At 42.0% G+C, this 23,550-nt stretch overlaps 1 protein-coding gene across 2 annotated transcripts in view; it reads left to right on the top strand.

The window, feature by feature from the left end:
* The first annotated feature begins 3,312 nt into the window (after window positions 1–3,312).
* Window positions 3,313–23,550, top strand: part of SUCLA2 (succinate-CoA ligase ADP-forming subunit beta) — a 39,790-nt gene continuing 19,552 nt past the window's right edge. Inside the window, exons 1-4 of one of the 2 annotated variants that reach the window (XM_084767556.1) lie at window positions 3,313–3,469; window positions 12,701–12,881; window positions 18,269–18,368; window positions 18,446–18,608. In XM_084767556.1, coding sequence (XP_084623682.1) covers window positions 3,380–3,469; window positions 12,701–12,881; window positions 18,269–18,368; window positions 18,446–18,608 — 534 coding nt within the window. In that variant the 5' untranslated portion in view covers window positions 3,313–3,379. The other variant, XM_084767555.1, reaches the window with a different exon arrangement.

Below are 23,550 nucleotides of genomic sequence, written 5' to 3'. Positions count from 1 at the left end.
GGCTAATCAAACTAAAGGTCAATTAGAACTGCTAGTTTGCGAAATAAGTTGAGTGACCACCCTGTTCCACCATGCTCCTCCCCGTGTGAGCTAATTTTGGTTTTTGCCTTTATAAATTGACTCTGGGAAACAGGCCAAGTCCTTTCTGTGACCTTGATTGCAATCAGCCTTGTTTTGGGGGTCCAAGATCTCTCAATAAGCCATCCATGGCTGATTAAGATTGGAGTCTGAGTGGTTTGTGTGGCTATTGTATTACAGCATCAGAGACTCTAATAAAAAATGCCCTAATTTCCCCTGGGTGGGGCCTGGGATGGTGTTCCTGCTTTGTTTTTTCATTTAAACATATTTTAATTAGTAAATATTAACTGTACACAATAGTGAGTCCCATCACAGCATTCCATACATGTATTTAATATTTAAAATTTCATTTTATGTGTGTGGGAGTTTTGCCTGCATGTATGTACTGGTTGCATCTCTTGAAGGCCAGAAGAAGGCATCAGATCCTCTGGAATTTTTGTCATGGTTAAAGTAACTTTAAAAACATTTTAAAATTCTTTTTAAAAAAATTAAAATTTATTCACATTACATCCCAATGTATTTGTTCCCACTCTGTCTCCCTCTTCTGCCCTATTCCCCACCCTTAGACCTCTGACAGGAGGGGCATGGAGGGGAGCTAACCACAGCCTATCATGTCTCATCAGGATAGCCTGCATTCCCTGCCCCCTTCCTGTGTGTGCCCTCAAGGCCCGCCCCACCAAGGGATAGTGATCAAATCCTAACCACCTCTCCCTCTGCCCCCCCCCTGCCCCCCCCCACCCCAAGACATAGAGGGTGAGCTGTTCATTGGCTACATCTGAGCAGGGGGTCTAGGTTCTCTGCATGCATTGTCCTTGGCTGATGCATCAGTTTGGCAGTTATTTTATTTTATTATTTTTTGGTTTTTGAGACAGGTTTTCTCAGTGTAGCTTTGGCTGTCCTGGACTCACTTTGTAGGCCAGGCTGGCCTCTAACTTACAGCGATTCCCCTGCCTCTGCCTTCCAAGTGCTGGGAGTTTGGAAGTTATTTTATTCGCCTGTTTTAAATGCTGTCTTGGAGGCTTACTGCCTCTGTCTGCTAACTGAAGCCTAATCCTGGAAGCTTCTAGCCTCCATACAATCTAAAGTAGGCCTAGAATGTTTATGGTCTCTGAAACTTATTGCTGAATAAACTTACCCTCTCTAGTTCTTTCTGGACTCTGGTTGGCTGGTTCAACTCAGCTTTTCTGGCTCAAACTCCTCTCTAAGCTGACTGAGTCAATCTGGCTTCTCTTAGTTTCTCACCGAATTGCTCTATTTGACCTCAAACTGACTCTAGCCATCTGTTCTAATCTTCTGGCTCCTTCTCATCCTGTCTTTATCTGTGTCTTCACTTGTTCTCTCTTCAACCTGTCTCTGTAAAACTTTCCTGGTAAAAACTGCCTCTGAATTCTGTGAGCTGAACTGCCATGAACTCAACTCCACTGCACTGCCTCTCACCTCACTGACTCAATGAACTGACTGAACAGTACTGACTAGAACTCAGAGACCTGCCTGCCTCTGCCTCCTGAGTGCTGGGATGAAAGGCATGTACTGCCATGCCTGGACCTAAGCTTTTCTTTACCTGAAACTTGCTCTATACCAGCCTGGCCTTGAACTCAGAGATCTGCTTGTCTGTCTCCTGGGGTTACAGGTGTGTCTGTTGTTCCAGCTACAAGCTTTTTGGATGTGATCTCTTGCCAGAGCAGCTATGTTCTGAATTAAAATTCCTCTCCAAGTTACAGATGATGTGAGCTGCCACGTGGGTGTTGGGAACCACATTGGGATGCTCTAAAAGAGCAACAAGTGTCTTAACTGCGGAGCCATCTCTCTAGCCTCAGTATATAATGCGTTTTGATCATAGCCACCTGGTTTCTTCTTTTGTTGCCCTTGAAATTCTGCAGCTACCCTTCCTCTTCCCAAATAATCTCACTTTGCTTTCACGCCTTTTCTTCGATGACCGAATGAGTTTCACTAGGCTTGCTTACAGGAGTATAGGCTACTCCACTCAAGAAACTGTCGCGCCGCCCCCCCCCAATCAATCATTAACGTTCAATTAATCCTCAATGAGGGGTGAGGCCTCATGAGACCATTATCCCCTCCATGGCAGGATGCTGAGGGGTCCCATTTATGGTGGGGTATTTGCCCACCTTCTTCTTCTTCTTCTTCTTCTTCTTCTTCTTCTTCTTCTTCTTCTTCTTCTTCTTCTTCTTCTTCTTCTTCTTCTTCTTCTTCTTCTTCTTCCAAGGCACGGTCTCACTGTGAGCTGTAGAGTAGTCTGGAGTCCTTTAACTTTCTGCCACAGCTTCCAGTGGGCTGGGGTTGCAGGCATATACCACCCAGCATATCTTGGGGTGTGTATGTTTTTAAAAATTAGCATACAACTAACCAGTTTCCTTGGGGCATTTTTATTCTGCAGTTTTAGTTGATCCCCTCCTCCTCTCTCTTGCATCCCTGCCCCTCCTCAGAGTTACCACTCCCACACCCAAGCATATTATTTTGTCCTCTACGGGCTCCTGTATAGTTTCCTGGCCTCTAACCATTGCTCACGCATAAATACACACATATAAAAAAATCAAAAATATCACATTTAAGATGAGAGAGACCATGGAATATGTCTTTCTGGGTCCTGGGTTATCTCACTTAATACTTTTTTCAGTTCAAAAGTGATAGTATTTTCTTTTAATTATATGTATGTGCTGCTGTATAAGTGCACATCGGGGTGCAGGTGTCTAGGGGGCCAGAAGAGGCTTTTAGATCCCGTAGCCGAGGCGAGCTGCCTGACATGGTGCTGGGAACCGAGCTTAGGTCCTTTCCAACAGCAGTACCAGCTCTTACCCACTGACTCATCTCTCCAGATGTCTTTAAAGACACTTTGCCAGTGTTTCCAGAATGCAGTAGGCTTCAGTAACTAGTCAATGACAATCTTTCTAGTATTAGGTGTGCTGTCTATTTTATTTAATTTCAGTTATTGTATCCTAAAGGCTCAAAGCACATATTCTCCCGCGAATTAACCCCACTTTACAAGTGAGGCCACTAAGGGCTCAGAGAAGATAAGAAGACAGAAGTGGTGGCGCTTCAGTTCTCTAGAAAGTGTCCTGGTGGCCCAGTGGCCACAGCTCAAGCACTTCCAGACTGAGGTGAAAGTCCCGAGGGCCAAAGTTCCCCTTGTGACTGCCAAACCAGTCCAGTCCCGCAGCGACAGGGTTAACCCGAGGCCCCGCCCCGGGGATTGTTCAGGTCGCCCGCCGGGGTCCGCGTCCCTGGCGGAGGCGGCTGCGTCTCTGCGCCTGCGCGGTGCCGAGGGGACGGGTCGGACTCAGGAATGGCGGCGTCCATGTTCTACGGCCGGCAGTTGGCCGCGGCCGCCCTGAGGAGCCACCGGCCGCAGACTACACTACGGGCCGCCGCCCAGGTAAGTGTGCCCCGGTTCGCTCCAGCCCCGGGGGATCGGCGGGCGAGGCGCGGGGGCGCGGGCCGGCTGCGGGGCTCGCCTGCCGGAGTGCGGCGGCGCCGGGAGGAGCCTGGGTCGGTCCCAGCCGGTGGGCCGGCGCTTCCGGTCCCCTTTTGGGTTAGGGGGATGCCCTTCAAGTGTACTTCCCCGTCCCGGGAACTGTCGTGGGTGGGAAGGACTTCGGAACGGCAGCGGGGTCGGCCTGCCTGCCTTCCCCCAAATAGTTGTGTTTTGATGATCGGTCCAGCCCCTGGGAGTGTGAGTGCTGCTAACGAGTTTTCGGTTTTCCAGCTGACTAGATGGGAGAGTCAAGGGAAGAGTCTTAACCGACGACTTCGTTTCTGGACACGCTCCAGTACCGACTTGTTTTCGTTGGTTTTGTGTCTCGGTATTTAGAGTGTGCCCGATGTTGTCCTAAGGTCGTTAAGGCTTGTCAAGAGCACTGGGGCTGTCATTTAAGACCCAGTCATCGCTGACGACTTGGTGAAGAAGTACCTTGGCCTATAGCAGCTGAGATGAAAGGCTGAGGTTTAATTCCACAACCGTCCAGTCTGAAGCTGCGTGCTGTGTCTGCTTTACGGCGTCAAGAACATAACCTACTGGGGACCGGGGATGCAGTTCATTTTGTAGAGTGGCCACCTAGTGTGTAAGAGGTCCCGGGGTTCCATCTCCAGCGGCCCTGTAATCCTAACACTCAATCTTGGAGGCAAGAGGCTCAGACATTCAAGACGAGAGTTCAAGACCAGCCAAGGCTACAGGAGACGCTGTCTCAATAGAAAGAAAGCAAACCAATCAAACAACAAGCCCCGTGAGAACTGGCCCTCAATGTTAGTACCCTAAAACTGCAAGAGCAAGATCAGCTTTCTACGATAGTTCCAGAATGTTCTGAAGTAACTCTTCAGACACCCCATAGTTGAATAGATTTAGCCCCTCCCCTTTTCCTTAAATGACCCTGCTAAGTTTTTAGAGACCAAGGATGTAGTGAACAAATAAGTTTTCGTTCTAGTAGTTTTTAATCCGTTTAGAAATTCCTTTAAAAATGCCTTTGCATCTCTCTACAGGATGTGTAATACGTTATCTTTATGATAGCTCTTTCCTTGCACTCCAGTATTAAGAATATATCTTCAGTTTGTTACTAGCCTGACCCCTTGCTCTTGTACGTGAAGGCACAGTGTCTTAGGAGGCAACGTGTTCAAGGTCACACATTAAATTTAGCAAGTCAGTTCACATAAAAAAATATTCCTTGGAGCAGGGTGGTGGTGTCTCAGGCCTTCAATCCCAGAACTCGAATTTCTGAGTTCAAAGTCAGCCTGGTCTTAGAGAGTGAGTGAGTTCCAGGACAGCCTGGACTATACAGAGAAACCCTGTCTTGGAAAGAAAACACAACTGTTTGACTGGCCTTTCAGTTTTTCTGTATCCTTTTAGAAAATAATTTGGGTTTTGTTCAGGAATTGGTCACTTTTTTGGCAGGAATATTCTTTTTCTTTAAATTTCCTTGTGCCACCCCCCCCTCCTTTTTAGTTGATGCTTAATGCTTCAATTCATGTGTGCTTATAATGTTCAAAGCGGGGTAATTAGCATTTTGTTAACCTCAAACAGTTTGTCATTTCTTAATGATGAAAAACATGTAACTGTTGCTTTCAGTTGCTTTAAATTAGACAATATATTATTGTTACAGCCAGTGCAGTAGAACATCAAAACTTCTCCTCCTGTCTAATTGTAACTTCTGATGCTGCCCAGGCCTCAGGATTATTCAGGAATTTGTATTACTAACAGAATTCAAAACTAATGAAACTTGAAGTGACAACAGCTAGTGCTGCAAGGAAACAGTTTATTTAAATACTTCAGACATTAAAACCATTTCAAGAGCTTGGCATGGATCTCTGAGTTCAAGACCAGCCTGGTCTATAGAATGAGGTTGAGGCTATCAAGGCTACACAGAGCAACCCTATCTTGAGAAACCAAAGAGACTAAAACAAAACAAAACAAAAAAAACCAAACCAAACCCAAAAACCCAAACAAACACCTAAACTCAAACTAATGAAAATGTTCCAACAGTAGTATTATAATGCTTTTACCTAATTTAACATGTTACCACATGTGTTTTTTTTTTTTCCCCAATTTTTCCAGACAGAGTTTCTCTGTGTAGCCTGTCCTGGAACTCAGTCTGTAGACCAGGCAAACCTTGAACTCAGAGAGATCTAGCTGCCTCTGCCTCTGCCTCTTAATAGAGTGCTGGAAATAAAGGCATGTGCCACCACTACCGTCTACATACGTTTTATCTTTAAAGAGCCAATGACCAAAAACTCCTATACTAGACATGAGAAGCCCTCTGAGTTGTTGGCCAAGAAACTTCCCCAACACACAGCCCCTTGCTCTTGCCCTTGGTCACCCCTCAGACGTGAAAGGTACAAAAGTCTCTGTTGCTGAAGACACCATGTACTTCAGAGACAGGGTCCAGAGATCGCTGAGCTGGAACTGATCCAAGTGCCCCCTCCCTGAAGACTGGTTTCCTTGCTGCCAGGAGGCACCATGCAGTGTTCCCAAAGGAGGGAGACAGTCAACAGCCCTAACCAGTTGTGACACTATGAACCATATCAATGACCAGTGTGCCACTGTAACCTTATAGATACAGTGGTGCCCTCATGCCTTGATGGTCGTCAGCAACTCTCATTAGATCCAAGACCTGCTCGATAAGAGGGCGACCACGGCTGATATTGGAAACCTAGCTAACAACTTAGTGTTGGTGAAGCCATGGCTAGTGGAGAATTTACAACCACTAATTTATTAAACCAGCATAATTCCTAACAACAGTCCATAACATTTGTCCTTCTAGCTGCAGATAAGTCCCCATCCCTTATCTAGGACCCTTCTCTTTGCCACAGATGGAGACTTGTACAGAAAACCACAGTCAAACTGCAGAGCTGTGGAGCCCAGGCCTGATGGACACACCTACAGAACACTCTCACACTTATGGCTCAGGGAGCATTGATGAAGAGGGACCGTAAAGATTGCAAGAGGCAGGGAGTTTGTTGTGAGACTGTGTCGTATAGTAATATTAGAAGCTACACATATCAGGTCTTAGCAACATGACTGACGGCTCAAGTGTGAGCTCAACATGGATGACACCAATGAACATGCCAGACTGGACGAAGAAGTCCACAAAGCCTCGAGAACTACGAAAAGCTGGAAATGGGAGCAGTGGCCTTCCCCAGGGACAAGCAAATTACTAGTTGTTTGGTACTGAGTGCTCATCCCTGAAAACATACATACAGGTAGCTTTAGATGGACTGAATAGGTTATATTTAGGAATATATATATGTATATGTGGATACATATATGCATGCAATAACAACTAGTGAAAAAAGGTTATGAATTTGAAGGAGGGTATATGGAGGGTTTGGAGGGAGGCAGGGCAAGGGATAAATATTGTAATTGTCTCAAAAATTATATTTTTATATAATACACATTTATTTATTTTTGTTTTTTGAGACATGGTTTCTCTGTGTAATAAGCTTTAGCTGTCCTAGACGCACTTTGTAGGCCAGGCTGGCTTGGTTTTACAGCAATCCACCTCTGCTTCCTGAGTGCTGGGATTAAAGGCGTGTGCCACAATGCCCGGCTTACACATATTTACACATATTTATACACATATTTCTTTTTACTGGAGCACCTGAGAATAAGTTGAAGGCATCTTGGCACTTTTCTTCTGGGTACTTACACATGTATCTTTAAAATAAAACAATTGCAACCCATAATGTGTACCAGCTACTTTGGAGCTGAGATGACGGGATCTCTTGGTTCATGGGGTTTTAGACCAGCCTGGGACATCTCAAATAAAGACAAAATACCCCAACTCCCAAGGAGTAGGACTCTTCCCCAGATAACGATAGTATAGTCATATGTAGGAACTTCATCATTGATTTAAAGTCAGTATCTAATGTGTAGTTCAGATGTCTGATGTCCTTACTGTATACTTTAGATTTTATGCTTTAGGAGTGGGGAATCCATCCCTATGGTATTTCTTTCTAATGCATGCAGCTAAGGAAGTGCTGTCTAGTGGCATGGTTACCGTTTATTTTTTTTAAGAATTATTTTGTTTTTAATTAACATGTATATTTATGTGACATACATGTGTGCAGGTAACTATAGAGTCTGAAAGAGAGCATCAGGTCCGTCAAAACTGGAGTTACATGTAGTTGTGAACTGTTCAGTGTGGGTGCTGGGAACAGAACCTGGGTCCTCTCGAGCAACAGTGTAGCTTGTCTTCACTACTTTGTTGGTTCTTTTTCCCACCTTTTATCCTGCCCCCACTTTGACTGCCTATCACTAGATAGGAGAGAAAGAAGAACAGAGAGAGAGAGAGATGCTTGAATCTAATTTCTTGTTTCTTCTCTGAGCACAACTACAAACAAACCTCAACCAACCTCCCTGAACAACCAACAATCACCAAACTCACCTGTTGGGGGCCCTAGCATTTATATATCATCTAAAAATGCTCAGAATTCCAAACATCACACAATTGCAGAAACTCTCTGCAGCTGGCAAAACCACGCGTCTGCTAGAGCATGAGGCCAGTCACAGTCAGCTGCTGCATAGCAGTCCCACATCCCACACCTGGGATTAAAGCAAAAACATATTCTTATAAAATTTCTGTGTTTTTTAAAGAAACCAAAATTATAGAGTTGTCACTATACAACAGTGTGTGCTGTTAACTGATGAGCCGAGCCATCTCTCTAGCTCCAGCATTAACGGTTTTAGCATTGGCAGTACACCATCCTCTATAGACACATTAAAAAAAAAAATTAGTGTGACAACCTTTTCTAGGCTTATCTAGGTACTTCCTCCACCTTTATTATTATTTTGAGGTATAGTTTATATACAAGAAAATACATTAATTAAGGGCTAGATTGATTTTTATGCTTGTATAGTTTTTAAGTCAATACTCAGGTAATGTAAGGTGTACAGAGTTGTCAGCACACAGAGAGCACCATGCCCCCTCCCCTTTTTATTAATGCTCCCTTGAAAAGTTATCACTGAGTCTGACTTCTGTAATGGAAGTTTTGGTTTCTTTGTAAACTCAGTTATGTAAATATGTTTTTGTTTTAATCCCAAGTATGGAATTTTAGTTTGGGTTTTTAGTTTGCCCACAGCTGATAATTGTCTTGTGCAGGATGTTGTCTTTGCTAGCTGGAGTTAGTTGAAGTCTGAGGACTCTGAAGGGTATAAAAAAAGAGAACACAGAGGGAGAAGGGTCGTTTTGGAGGAGACTGATGGGGGGCTGCCTGCTGCTTTTGCTGTTGACAGCTGAGATTGGCATTACCCCATAGTACCCGATGACACTACGCAGCCGGAAGGCTAAAGACGTCCATATCCCGTTTTCCTCCATCTAACTTCTTTCTCTCCTACCTAGGGTTGGGGGGTTGGAAGGGAGATAAGGGTGTGTAAGAACGCTAAATAAAGTAGGTTTGTGAAAAATCTAAGCCTACAGACTTTTGCCATCACAGGCCAATTTTGACCAGTTTGAACTCTATAAAAAGAGACCATGGGGGCCAGAGGCAAGGCTCAGTGGGTAAAGGCATGTGCCAGCAAGCTTGAAGACCTGAGTTGGGTCCCTGGGACTCACATGGTAAAGGAGAGAACTGACTCACGCAGGTTGTCCTTTGACCTCCTTATGTGTGCCATGACCCACATGCATAGAAAATGTCTTAGAAGCTTTTATTCTGATGTTTGGCGTCTTTGCTTCAGCATTACATTTGTGACTTTAATTCATGTGTGAACAACTTTTTTTTCCCTCTGAAGTATCCTATTCTATAAATATCTATAATTTATCTTGTTGGTGATCAATTGGGCCATTTACATTTCTGTCTTAGAGTCAGCCGTCTGTGACTGTTACAGTGTGTGCTTGGATAGGTGTAGACTCATTTTGTTGCTAATACCTAGGAACATGTCAGGATATAGACTACTAGAACAGCGGGAAGTTGCTGGCCCTTAATATTGGGGTGACATTGAATCAAGGTATTGAGTTAGCCAAAGGAAATGTGAGCCACGCTTTAGCTTCATTATTGTTTTTTCTTGTTCACGTTCTTCCTGCTCCTCCTTCCCCCCCCTCGTGTGTGTGTGTGTCTGTGTGTGTGTATGTGAACTCTGTGTGCGCATGGAGTTCAGTGGACAACTTTGTAGAGTTGTTTTTCTCTTTCCACACTTAATGGTTTTGGGGTTTGAACTCCGGTTACTAGGCTTGCATGGAAGCCACTTTTACCCTCTGAACCATGTTGTCCGCCTTAGCCAGGCTTTTAGCGAGATGAATTAGCAGTAAACTGCTATTATTTGTGGTTGACTTGTTGGTTAGAGATTCTCAAACTAGGCTCCTTAAGAATCAGCGAAATGGGCTGGAGAGATGGCTCAGTGGTTAAGAGCACTGACTGCTCTTCCAGAGGTCATGAGTTCAATTCCCAGCAACCACATGGTGGCTCACAACCATCTATAATGTGATCTGATACTCTTCTGGCCTGCAAGTGTACATGCAGGCAGAGCATTGTATACACAATAAATAAATAAATAAATCTTAAAAAAAAAAAAAAGAATCAGCAAAATGATTGGTGACCAGTTCTGATTTCTTTTGAGTCCAGTTGAGAGATTCTGGTTTGAATGGAGTCCAGGAACCTGCATCTGAAGACAGCTTTAATTTTGATGCAGTAGATCAAGAACTCATTTCAAGGGATATAGAGATGGCTCAGAGGTTAAGGGCACTGACTGACTGCTCCTCCAGAGGTCCTGAGTTCAATTCCTAGCAACCACATGGTGTCTCATAACCATCTATGATGTGATCTGATGCCCTCTTCTGGCCTGCGGGTGTACATGCAGGCAGAGCACTGTATACATAATAAATAAAAATTCATTTCAAGGAACAGACTATAAGGCTCTTTACATTTAACTCTAAGAGCTGGGTGTGGTGGAGCTCATCTTTAATTCCAGCACTAGGCAGGCCAAGGCAGATGGATTGCTGTGAGTTCGAGGCCAGCCTTGTCTACAAAGAGGACAGCCAGAGCTGTTTACACAGAGAAAACTCTGTCTTGGGGGTGGGGAGGAAGGAAAAAAAAAATCAACTCTGAGATACTGTGTTTTAAAAATCATTTATTTATTTTTATTTCGTGTGCATTGGTGCTTTGCCTGCATGTGTCTGTGTGAGGGTGTCCCTGGAACTTGAGTTACAGATAGTTGTGAGCTGCTGTGTGGGTGCTGGGAATTGAACTCTTGGAGGCTTTTAACTTTTTCAAACCTACTTCATTTGGGATTCTTTAGTGCTTATACCTCCCTTTCAGCCCACCTACCCTAGATAGGAGAGCAAAGAAGTTAATGGGAACAGGAGAAGTAGACCTTTTTAGATGCAATTCCTTGGAGTGATTCCATTGGCGTCAGCAGGATTCCAACAGATCTGTTAACAGCAAACCAGCAATTTAGTGAAGGTAACTGCAACCACAGATGGAACCTCGAAGAGAAGCGTTCACTGGAGCAGCTCTCTCTAGGAGCATCTTGAAGTGGAGTGATGAACAGCCAAGACCAAAAGGCCCTGCCTCTTGTTTTGGGCTCATATATATCCTCTCAGAGTCTGTATTAGGATGTTTATCAGTTGGCAAAAGACCATGCCCCCACAAGAGGTGCTTTCTTTTCCAGTGGACAAACATCACCTGTTTTCTTACAAGTCTGTTTTTAGTGGGAAAAACCCCACACACCCTTACGCAAGTCTGTTTCACATCCCACACTTGAGATCAAATAAAAAACATGTTTACATCCACTACATACCGTGGTCCCCTGGAAGAACAACCAATGCTCTTAACCACTTAGCCATCTTTTGAGCTTTGATACTGTATTTTGTATGTGAATTATGTTTTGGTGTGTTTGATTCATGTGTCTGCAGTGGATGTGTATAGCTGGTTTCAGTGCAGCCTTGAAAGGTTTTTGTGGCTAATGTGTTCTGTATATTGTAAGGTTGAAAGCAGTTTTAAAAAAGAAGGCAGTATTTCAACATCTTACTAGGTTCAGCTTAGACTCTGGCTGGCAGATGCTAGAGATCTAGCTGATGTTCGTGCTTCCTGAGTTGTGCCCTCGGTACAGGAAGCTGAAAAGCTAGCTTACTTCTCTTTCAGGAGTAAAATAAAAGTGAGAGATTTCTTTGTGACAGTCTGCTGAATAAGGAAAAAAATGTGTGTGTGTGTGTGTGTGTGTGTGTGTGTGTGTGTGTGTGTGATATCTGTGTATTAGGGTGTTTGTTACTGTTCTCTGCTGTGCATGTTTGGAGGCAAAGGACAGCTTTCACCTTTCCAAGGAGTCTGAAGATTACACTTAGGTGGCCAGACTTGCCCTGCAAGCCCCTTATCCCTAAGCCACCCCTTTGGTTTTTTTGTTATGATTCTGATTAAATTGGAATCAGGGCTGTTGTAGTTTTCTCTCTGTATGAGCACTCTTTCTCATTCTGTTGCCATCTGGCATGTTTGTTTCCTGTCTTTCCTTGTGTGCAAATGCACACTAGAATTAAGCCTTAGAGGATAATTTCACCATTCTATTTCTAGTTGGCACGTGCTTTAAATGTCTAATAGAATGACTAGTCAGCATGGTTTGAAAGGGGAGTTTGTAGTTGCTGTGTTCTCTTGGAAGGAGTGTGGGAATCAGTCATTCAGCTGTCGCACACCCAATGCCAGGTGACACAGATCCCAGAGGAAGATAGAGAAAACATTGGGAAACAGTTTCAGTTTGGTGGAGATGAGACTGGCCGCAGAGCCTCCTAATTTATCATTCAGGTAACATTTCCGTAGGCTGGGGGATATGGTAATAAAACACATGTAAGATAGGGACTAGGGATGAGGAAATAGTTAAGTTACAAGGGTAACATTTGATGTTTAACTGGTAGACCAGCTTTTAGTTTTATATTATAATGAGGTACTTTGTTGGTTTGGATGACTTAATGTAGTAATTTTGTTGTAGTTATGAAGAACTGAACACTCTAGAACCAAATATGAAGAGGTCCTTCATTCATTTATTCCTTGCTTCCTTCTTTCCCTTCCTCCCTCCCTCCTTTCCTCCCTCCCTCCCTCCCTCCTCCCTCTCCGCTTCTTCCTCCTCTTTTTATTTAAAAAACAAAATAGTGGTAAAATACTGTCATACTTAAAATGAGTGTCTAATTTTTTTTAGGTTCTGGGAAATTCTGGATTATTTAACAAGCATGTCCTTCAAGCACAGCAGCAGCAGCAAAGGAACCTCTCCCTGCATGAATACTTGAGTATGGAATTACTGCAGGAAGCTGGCGTCTCTGTTCCCAAAGGATTCGTGGCAAAGTCATCAGATGAAGCTTATGCAATTGCCAAAAAATTAGGTACTTAAAAAAACCTTAGTTGGCCAGGTGGTGGTGGTGGCGGCGGCGGCGGCGGCGGTGGCGGCGCATGCCTTTAATCCCAGCACTTGAGAGGCAGAGGCAGGTAGATTGCTGCGAGTTCAAGGCCAGCCTGGTCTACAAAGAGAGTCCAGCACAGCCAAGGCTACACAGAAACCTTGTCTTGAAAAACTAAAAAACAAACAAACAAACAAACAAAAACCTAACCAAAATTTGGTCACCTTGACACAGAACCTTGGATAAGATGTGAGCTTTACTTTTGGTTTGATAACTTTTGACATTTATTTTAGGAGGTGTGTTCTCATGTTGTGAAGGATGACTTTGAACTGAGGTTTCCCTGTCTTTACCTCCTAAAATTCTGGGTTTATGCATGTGCCACCACATTTGCCTATTTTTTTTTTTTTTGAGAAGGTAGAATTTTATAATTGTTGAGAATTTACAGTTATTATAGATGCTATTGAACTGCAGTGTTAGTTACTTAGGAATCATTATTATTGGTGTTAGGATGCTGAAATCCTCTCTTTTTTTTTTTTTAGCTAGATCAGACTTATGGGGAAAGCGAATCTCTTGACTTTGTAGCTTAAAGTGTGGTGGCTGTGGCAGAGTATTTTGTTTGTTTTGTTTAGAAAAAAATTCTGACGGGAACTGTTAGCTGTTTATGTGTGATGTAGAGAGCGTGGGGCTTAACTTCCCAGCTCCCGGTATGGGAAATAAACACAGGAGACTGCAGAAGCTGAGGTCTAGACTAAGCTCCCTGCAAGCATGCTGTGTCTTACTTGTTTTCTTATACATCCCAAAGGTCCAGAAGGATGCCTGATAATCAGCTAATCAATACATGTTAGTGTTAACCGAGTTCAGGAGATGCCCACATTTGCTAGTACATTCTTTTATTGAGAGAATCCTTAGTAACAGTCATTAATTTGAATCTGTAGGAGTGTCTTAAAAAAATTTTTTTTTTAAAGATTTATTTATTTGTCACAGATACACAACGTTTTTGCTTGCATGTACACCAGAAGAGGGCACCAGATCTCATTATAGATGATTGTGAGCTACCATGTGGTTGCTGGAAATTGAACTCAGGACCTTTGGAAGAGTGGCCAGTGCTCTTAACCTCTGAGCCATCTCTCCAGCCCTTGTAGGAGTATCTTAAACAAATTTTGATTTTTATGAAATAAGCACAAATTTACATTTTCAAAGTGTGCTATGAAAACATAATGAAATAATGTAATCACAATGTGTTGTTTTCTGTACAGTAGTATTTGAGGTCCACTGTTTTTGTGTGGGTAAGTAGGCAGTCATCTTGGATGTACTGTGATTACTGTGTCTCCAAATATGCTTTGGCTCACTTGACATGGTGGCACATGCCTGTGCTGTAATCTCAGCACTTGGGAGGCAGAGGCAGGCAGATCTCTCAGAGTTTGAGGCCAGCTGGTCTATAAAATGAACCCAGGACAGCCAGGGCTACACAGAGAAACCCTGTCTTAAAAAACAAACAAACAAAGCTTTGGTGAACTTTGCTTTTTATTAGCTTTTCACACAAAATTTAAGAAATGTTTAAAATTATATTTATCTTAGCTGTAAAATGAGAGTTTTCTTTAAAATATCACAAGATAATGATTTGAATGAGATGCTATTGTCTTCTTGACTTGAGAGTATGACTATTTACAGTTTCTGTTGTTACCACAATCAAACATTTTTTCAAATTATTCAACAAAAGTTTTGTAGAGTACTAATCTGAAATGCCAGTTAATTGAATGCAATGAGATTTGAATTTGTGTCAGTGTCAACAGGTCCTGATTTATTTATTAATGAAGTCAGGAAATCTGTACCTAATTCCAAATTATTATTATTTTTTTTTTCTACTTAAATTTTTTTCTGGAAAAAAATTGAAAAACTTTAAAAAAACGAGAATTTTTTAAAAAATATTTTGTATTTCTGACAACTTCTGTGGCTTAAGACTTAGCTCTATAAAGGGCAGGTGAGAGCTCTGACTTTTTAAAAAGATTTGTTACTTAAAAAGATTTGTGTGTAGTGTGTGTGCCTGTGTGAGTACTCGTGTACCACATGTATGCAGGTGCCCACAGAGCCCAGGAGAGGCTGTGGGATCCACGGGAACTGGAGGCACAGGCAGTGTGAGCCTGCCACCTGACGTGGGTGTCTGCAAGAGCAGTAACTCTTACCCACCTGGTCGTGTCTCCAGCCGTGGAGCTCTGACTTTGAACCTGTGGGACAGAGATCACATGTATTGAGAAAGTTAGTTTCTACAACATACTGAAAATGACAATAGTGCTGTGATCTCTGAGAGGGAAGGTTCAGATTCTCCCGTCACTCTTGTATCTGCATGTGGTCTGATATGTAAGGCATCGATTGCATGAATTAATGGAGTTGATTAAATTAAATTTTAATCATTTGTCCTCATGCTTAATTTTCTAATTCTTCTCCCTTCTTTACATCTTTGTATGAAAATGAATATTTCTAAAATGGGAGACCATGCATAGTTGGCAGAAACCAGGGAGAGTTAGAATGAATTAGAGTTGCGTTTTAGTTTGGACACTACCTCTTCTGGTCCCGGAGGCTAGCTGTGGATTTCTGGGTGAGGACATTATTGTTGGTTTTTAAGTTAATGTTTAAACTGCCTTTAATTACATATTACTAGTTTACACACTTGTGAGTGGTAGAGTCTGGCATATTGAAAAGAAACTGTCTTTTCTAAATGAGGCACTTTTGAGCCTCAGGTGTTTTCAGTTGAGTCAAGAGCAATGGAAAATAGTCTAGATTTAGGAAGATTCAGTTTATTTTTAACGTGTTCCTTTTTTCAACGTTAAGCAAGCTATGTCTTGGAATTCTTGCAGCAGCTTATAAACATCAATGAATACAGCTAAGGTTCTGCTGCCTGGAGCCTTGTTCTAGTGGGGAAGCTAAGCAGCAAGTGATACGCAGAAGACAGTTACGCATTATTTTAGAAGGTGATGATCTCTGGTGGGAAAAGTAGGTCAGAGCAGGGAAACTGGCCAGAGGTGGGCAGATTGCATTATTAACTAGCCTTGTCAGCATAAGTAAGCAAGGTGAGACTTAGAGAAACTTGGCAGGACAGCTGGTTGAAGGCACTTCCGATGGTGTGTTAGGGTGAGTCCTGATGGCAGGATGAAAGGACGGCAGCTGGAGTGCAGCGATGGCCCAGGCGCTAAGAGGGCACTCTCTAGGCCGTAGGGCCTTGTAGACCATTGTCAGTGCGGTAGCGTTTACTCTGACTGAAATGAGTGTTTGGAGCAGTTTTGAGTAGAACATGATCTGTTCTTTGGCTACTGCTTTAAACATCCCATCATCCAGGTAAGAAGAATGGTGGCCAGGCCAGGTGCCCTGCTGGAGGCAATAAGGAGTGGCCAGGCGTCCACACACATGGTCTGTAGTAATCCTGTGGACTGTAGTTCACTTCTTCTGTTTTGCTTTGCTTTGCTTTGTTTTGAGACTGGGTTTCTCTGTGTACAGTTGGCTGTCCTGGAACTCACTCTGTAGACCAGGCTGCCCTGTGACTCAGAGCTCCTCCTTCCTCTGCCTCCCAGTGCTGTCACTAAAAGCATGTGCAATGAGGCCCAGCTCAGTTCACTTCTTATTTGATCATCAAAAGCATTTATTATCTCCCTGATTGGTTTGTTCATTCTGCTTTGTGCATTAGGAAATGACTTTTTTTCATAGTAGAGTACCCGTCTTTAGCCTGTTCAAATACATAGTTAGAGGGTGGTGGTCATATCCCAGAGATGGCTTTGTGCCTGAGATACAGCAGATAGCATGAAGCCCTGTATTCTTTTGCCATAATATGGTAAATGATGCCACACTGCCAGGGTGGGCAAAATGTTAACAGAGACAGAGTGAAGAGCATCAAAGATTGTGCATATCTTGTGCCAAGCGAAGGCTTTTCTAAGAGATGTTACCCTTGATTATGAACAGTAAGTAAAATCTAGATTAATGATCCCGTTTGCTAGGTTTGGGGGAGGAATGTTCCTGTGTGGGTGCATGTGAGGCCGGAGGTCGGTACTGGTGTCTTCTTTTATTGCTCTCCACGTAAGAAAATACTGGTGTGCATGTGCGAGAGTGTGTGTGTGTGTGTGTGTGTGTGTGTGTGTGTGTGTGTGTGTGTGTGTGTGTGTGTGTAAACAAGAGAACAACATTTCAGTGTTTTCCTTTGGGCCCTGGGTATTGAACTTAGGTCCTTAGCCTGGTGTGACAAATGCTTTCACCTGCTGAGCATTTGGTCAGCCCTCCACACTATGTTTTAGAGACAGCATCACCTACTGAACACAGAGCTCACAGTTTCAGCATGGTTGTCTGGTAAGCAAGCTCTAAGGGTTTGCCTTTGTGGATAGATGTGTACCTGATGGCTTTTTATTTGGGTGCTGGGGCCTGAGCTTGGGTCCTCATGCTTGCTCATTAAGCAGTTTAACCCACTGAAGTGTCTCCCCAGCCCCAAGTTTGCTAGTTTTATACAGTAAATTAGAAAGGGGAGGGAAAGATATAGTGTGCATTCTGCTGGTTAAAGAAGAACCGTTATCCTGCTTACAAGCTATGTGAATGACTTATCCACATACACAGCATTTGGGAATTTTTAAAATGTGTCCAGCTTCCTAACTTCCTCTTCATATCATCACTGCTTGATGATGTATGGTAACAAGACTTGTTGTTATTGGAGGGAATAAGGCATTAATTGAATAGTCCAGGTACAGGAATTGTCTCAAGTCATGGCCTTATCCCAAGTTCCAACTCCTACTTAAAGTAGTATGTGTGGCCCAGCAGTCTCATGACACAAGTTTATATCTAATAGAGAGAGTGGGAAGTGTTTTGTTTGTTCGTTTTAATTTAGATCTGGTTATGCATGGGTGTTTTGCCTTCAGACATCTCATCTGTGCCGGTGCCTGGGAAGGTCAGAAGAAGGTATTGGGTCACCTGGAGTTGGAGTTAGGGATGGCTGTGAGTCGCCATGCGGTGCTGGGAACTGAGCCTGGTTCTGCTGGAAGAACAGCAAGAGATCTTAACCACTGAGCCGTCTCTCCAGCCCTGGGAAGTTTTAAGAAAACATTTTCATATCAATGTTGTACTTTTAATACTTGTTAAAGTGCTAGTCTGAGAATTGCTAAAATATTTTCAGTATACTGTTTCAGAAATAATTTGAGTACCTAAAAAGGCATCTTTTAGATGGTAAATGTTCTACTTTTCAAATCTAGAAAATCTATGCACATGGAATGCCTCAGTCTTAGACATGGTGGATTCATGGGACATTGTTTAATAACACGTATTAGTGTGCATGTTAAATAAAATGCTGTCTTGCATGTGATTCCCTGCTTTCTGTGTAATAAAAAGTATTTTTCTTCCAGGGTCAAAGGATGTTGTAATAAAGGCACAGGTTTTAGCTGGTGGCAGAGGAAAAGGAACATTTTCAAGTGGCCTCAAAGGAGGCGTGAAGATAGTTTTCTCGTAAGTCATAATTTCTTAAAGAAAACTTATTATTTAATTCGAGGACAGAAGAATTTGAATTCTTTTTCTTGTTGTAGTCCAGAAGAAGCAAAAGCTGTTTCCTCACAGATGATTGGGAAAAAATTGATTACCAAGCAAACAGGAGCAAAGGGCAGAATATGCAATCAAGTGTTGATCTGTGAGCGAAAATATCCCAGGAGAGAATACTACTTTGCAATAACAATGGAGAGGTCATTTCAAGTGAGTACTTGTAGACAGGACGCATGAGGATTTATTTATGGTGTCCAGTTTCAAAAGTTGAACATGAGAAATAAGATTATCTAGAACTCACACAGAAATTGTCATGTTTGAAAAATAGTATGTGTAATATAATTAAAAATTTTTTTTTAAAAATAAGAAAACCCCACCGTAATACACTTCATGGGGTATTCAAGTGGTGAATTCATTAGAAGTAGCTTAAATCTCAAGATCATATTTGGGTTAATGGACTGAGAAAATTAGTTTCTTGGTAGTCTTACCAAAGAAGAAAGAATAAGCCAAAAATGTCGTTTTGTTCTTTTTCTACTTCTAGGTTTGTTTCATTTTATTTTTTGTTTTTGTTTGTTTTGTTTTTCTTTTGTTTCACTCAGTTATTTGGTATGAGTTGAAGGTGACATGAGTATTAAATAATGTAGTTTTAAAGTAACAATACGTTTTAAGGAGCATTAGTCCTGCTTGCCTCTCTTTACAGAAACTACAGTTTTAGCATTTAACATAGGCATCCACTTCAGTCCAATCCCTTTCCCAGACACTGTGCACAGAGGGCTGCCTGGTGTGTTAACTAGCTTTTTGCTCAAAGCAAACTGTACATGTCTAGAAGCCCTGGTAAGAATTGATACAGGACATTATTATTGTGTATAATATAGAGTAACAAAATTTAAGGATCAGAAAGTAGTTTTCCATATAACAGCTTTTTAATAGCAGTATTTTTTCTATATTGTGATAGTTAAACTTTTCAATAATGTTTGGTTAATAAAAGCGTCTTATTTTTTAATTTTTATAAGATGTGTTTCTTGAGATATAACACTAGGTGGTAGTAAAAACCCACTCAATATGATTTTTAAAAGCGTTCTTTCATTCTTCAGTGGCAGCTGTAGAGATTTCTCTTTGTCGTATAACTTAGCTTTGTCAATTATTTCAGAAATTGTACCACACTAACCTTACCACAAAGGTTTACAGAAGTTGTGCTCTATGCATTTATTTGCTTTCCTTACACATCCTTTTCCCACTTGGCCTACATCAGTACCTGCTGTCTTGTTAGGTACTGTATAAGTTTCTGGACAAACCAAGAGTGGCTGTAGTTCTTTTTGTTACTTTTTTTATTAGTTAATGAGTGTGAGTGCTCACATATGTATGTGTATGTGCATACATGTGCAGGCATACATGGGACATGTGTCCCAAGGGGCTGTATGGAGATCAGTAGGCTCCCAGACCCTCCTGCCCCCCTGCACCTGCACTGAGTTATGGGGTGCTCTGTTGTGCCCAGACCTCTTTCTTTTTAAAAGTGTGTTTTGAGACTCTGTAGTCTGTGCCAGCCTCATTTGCAGAGGTCCTTTGCTTCAGCCTCCTCGCTGTTGTGATTACAGCTTCTGCCCTGAATAACATCTTGATTGTAGTGAGTGCAGCAAACTGAATATATATCATTAAAGATGTGCCAGAGCGTTTGGGAGAAGGATCAAATTTGGGTTCATTTTAAGAACTTGAATATTCATAGAAGTATTTGGGTCTTTTTTACTAATGGAAACATGCTTTTATTTCAATAACAAAAGTAATGTATTTTCAGTGACTCAGATTGAAAATACTGTAATAGTGAAATCATTTGGCCAAAATCACAATGTTCGTTTTGTTTGAGGCAGAGCCTACCTCTACATCCAGACTGGCGAATTATAAAGCTCTTTGATGTTCTCAGCTTAGATTAATGTAGACTTGGTTGTGCTTTCTGGAGTATGACCAACTTTTGGGGGAAATCCCATGGATAGGTTTCTGTTGAGCAAACCAATCCGTCAGCAGCTGAGGACACAGCTCAGTGCTCACATAGCACGGATAAGGCTTTAGGTTTAAAAGCAATGATATCAAAAGTCATTTCAGCAATTGAAGAAGCTACAAGTGAAGTGTATTTTTTTTTTGGATTGAATTAAAATCTTACACATGGCTAGGTATTTGTGCATGCTTATAATCCTGGTACTGAGGAAACTGAGGCAGGAGGGCGGGATACTTGAGGGTGCGCACTTAGGCTGTGTAGAGAGGACCAGGCTTCAGTTGGAGTTGCTGTGAGTAGGTGTGCCAGAGTGACGGGCGTCAACTTACCCGCTCTAGCACTCTGTGAAATGAGACATTTCACTGACATTTACCTACTGCCTTTTGGTATTGACTTTGTCCTAAGAAAATTGAATTCATCAAATGACCTTTGCTACTTTACTTTTCTAGTAAAACTTGGTAATCTGCTGAACAAGTGCTTTGCCTGAAATAGATGTGTAAAAAGTACTAAAACAATTCCAAAATTTTCCGTAAGTTTTTCTTAATAGACCTTTATTATAGTGAGTGGCTGCTTTATCATTTACTTTAAATTCAAGCTTATTTTAAGGCAAGGATTCTTGAAAGACAAAGAATTTAGGTTATGGAAAGTGAAAATAGCATTCATTCATTCATTCATTCGGTTTTTCAAGACAGGGTTTCTCTGTGTAGCTCTGGCTGTCCTGGAACTTACTCTGTCGACTGGGCTGGCCTTGAACTCCGATCCTTGGCCTCTGCCTCCCGAGTGCTGGGATTAAAGGTGTGCACAACCACACATGACTTGGGCACAGATTTGAGGACTTCCTTTATCCTCTCTAGTTGATAATTCCTTAGAACAATTTACAAAACTATACTGAATGCTGTACTTGATGATGATGCTTATTATAAGCCATAAGGAAAAGGTCACACACAGTCAGATGAAGAGACATACAGGGCCAGTGGAGAGGTTCCTAGACATGAGGCTTTGTTTCCAGTAATGCCACATCCATGGGCTTTCTGTGTTGCCATCTTCGTTGTCTTCATGTCTCCTCCTCTCCCATCAGGCTGTCTGGCATTATGTACAGTATTGACAACCAGAACAATCTCTCCAGGTTTCTTAATTTCAAAAAATTGAAAATGTGGTCAAAATAAATGACTCAGAGTTTCTATCATATGGCTATGTTAAATACATACATACATATGTATATTCATGTATATAATATTTATCGCCTAGTTGGATTTGTTTTCTCTGTTTTTCATCAATTGGTACAAGGGATCCAAAATTTCCATCTCTTTGCCAATACTTATTTTCTAATTTTTTTTGATAGTGGCCATCCTGAAAGATGTGGAATGATACCTCACTGTGGGTTATTGAATTTTAAAATTACATTTGCTATTATTTGTGTGTGTGTGTGTATGTGTGCATGCACGTGCACTTGCCTGCTTTCCTTTCACCTTGTGAATACTGGGGTTCAAACTCAGGTTGTCAGGCTGGGATGTGCACGTCTCTACCCGGTGTGAGCCGTCTTGCAGGCCCCTTGTTGTGGTTCTGACATCTGCCTCTGTAAAAATGAATAGCATTGAGTCTTTCTATATACTTGTTGACTATGTATTCTATATATGTGTGTTTATCTTTATAGAGAAATGCCTACTTAGTTCTTTCCCATATTTTAATTTCCAAGTATTTTCCATTCTGTAGGTTGGTTTTCATTTTGACTCTTCTTTGCTGTGCAGAAGTTTTCAAGTTTAATACAATATTATTTGTTATAGCTTTTGTTTCTGATGTTTTTGTGTGATTCTAAAAAATCATTGCCACATTCATGTCATAAAACTTCCCTCTGTATTTCCTTTCAGGGATTTTATAGTTTCAGGGCATATGTTTGGGTCGTCAATTCATTTTGAATTATTTTTTTTGTCTGATTTAAGTAAAGGTTCAATTTTATTCTTTGCATTTAAATTCCCCCATCCTCTATTACATTTTAAAAAGAAAGCATCTTTTACTCTTTGTGTATAGTTGCTATTGCTGCCTGTCATTTGAGTATGTGTATGTGTGAGAGATTATTTTAGGCCTGCTATTGTGTTCATGGCAAGCATCACACTCTCCCTCTGGAGACAGGGTCTATTATGTAGCCTAGGCTGCCCTCAGTGTCCCAGTGCTTTGACTTCAGACATGTGCTTCCATTCTTGGCTTCATACTGTTTTGATCATTATAGTTTTGTGATAAAGATGAGGTCTCCAGTCTTTTAATTTTCAAGATCATTTTGCCTATTGTGAGCAAGATTGCATATGAATTTTAATATCTGTTTTCTCTTTCCTTCTTTCTTCTTCTTCTCCTTCTTCTCCTTCTCCTTCTCCTTCTCCTCCTCCTTCTTCTTCTTCTTCATTTCTTTCCTTCTTCCTTTCTTTCTTCTTTTCTCCCCCCTGCTCCTCCTCTTTTCTTCTCTCTCTCTCTCTCTCTCTCTCTCTCTCTTTTTTTTTTTTTTTTTTTGTTTTTTCAAGACAGCTTCTCTGTGTAGCCTTGGCTGTCCTGGACTCTTTTTGTAGAGCAGGCTGTCCTTGAAAATACAGAAATGCCCCTGCCTCTGCCTCCCAAGTGCTTTTTTTTTTTATTTTTTGTAAAGACAGGTCTCACTATGTAGTTCTGGCTGACCTGAAACTCACCGTGTAGAACAGGATATCCCTGACCTCATACCTGCTTTCTGAATTTCACGTTTGTGTATGTAGTGTGTGTGTGTGTGTGTGTGTGTGTGTGTGTGTGTGTGTATGTGTGTGTGTGTGTGTGTGTGTGTCACCATGACCTAGGCAACTCTTATAAAGACAGACATTTAATTGGGACTGACTTATAGTTTCAGAGGTTTAGTCCATTATCATCACAGTGGGAAACATGGCATCGTGCAGGCAGACATGGTGCTGGAGAGGGAGCTGAGAGTTCTGCATCCTCAACCTCAGACAGTAGATGTGTATGACATTGTGTGCTACTTGAGCATAGGAGACCTTTCAGCCTGCCCCCACAGTGACAATTCCTTCAGCAAGGCTGCACATCCTAATAGTATCAGTCTCTGATTAGAGCACTGATGTTTCCGCTGTCTTTCACCTTGTCTCTTGTGGCTACAGATAGCCAACGTTTGCTGGTTTCCAGTTGTATTTGGGA

Source organism: Acomys minous (assembly GCF_964271855.1).
Source record: "Acomys minous genome assembly, chromosome: 18".
NCBI classification, from domain to species: domain Eukaryota; kingdom Metazoa; phylum Chordata; class Mammalia; order Rodentia; family Muridae; genus Acomys; species Acomys minous.
The sequence above is the reverse complement of the archived record's forward strand: the minus strand, read 5'-3'. Positions and strand labels throughout refer to the sequence as shown.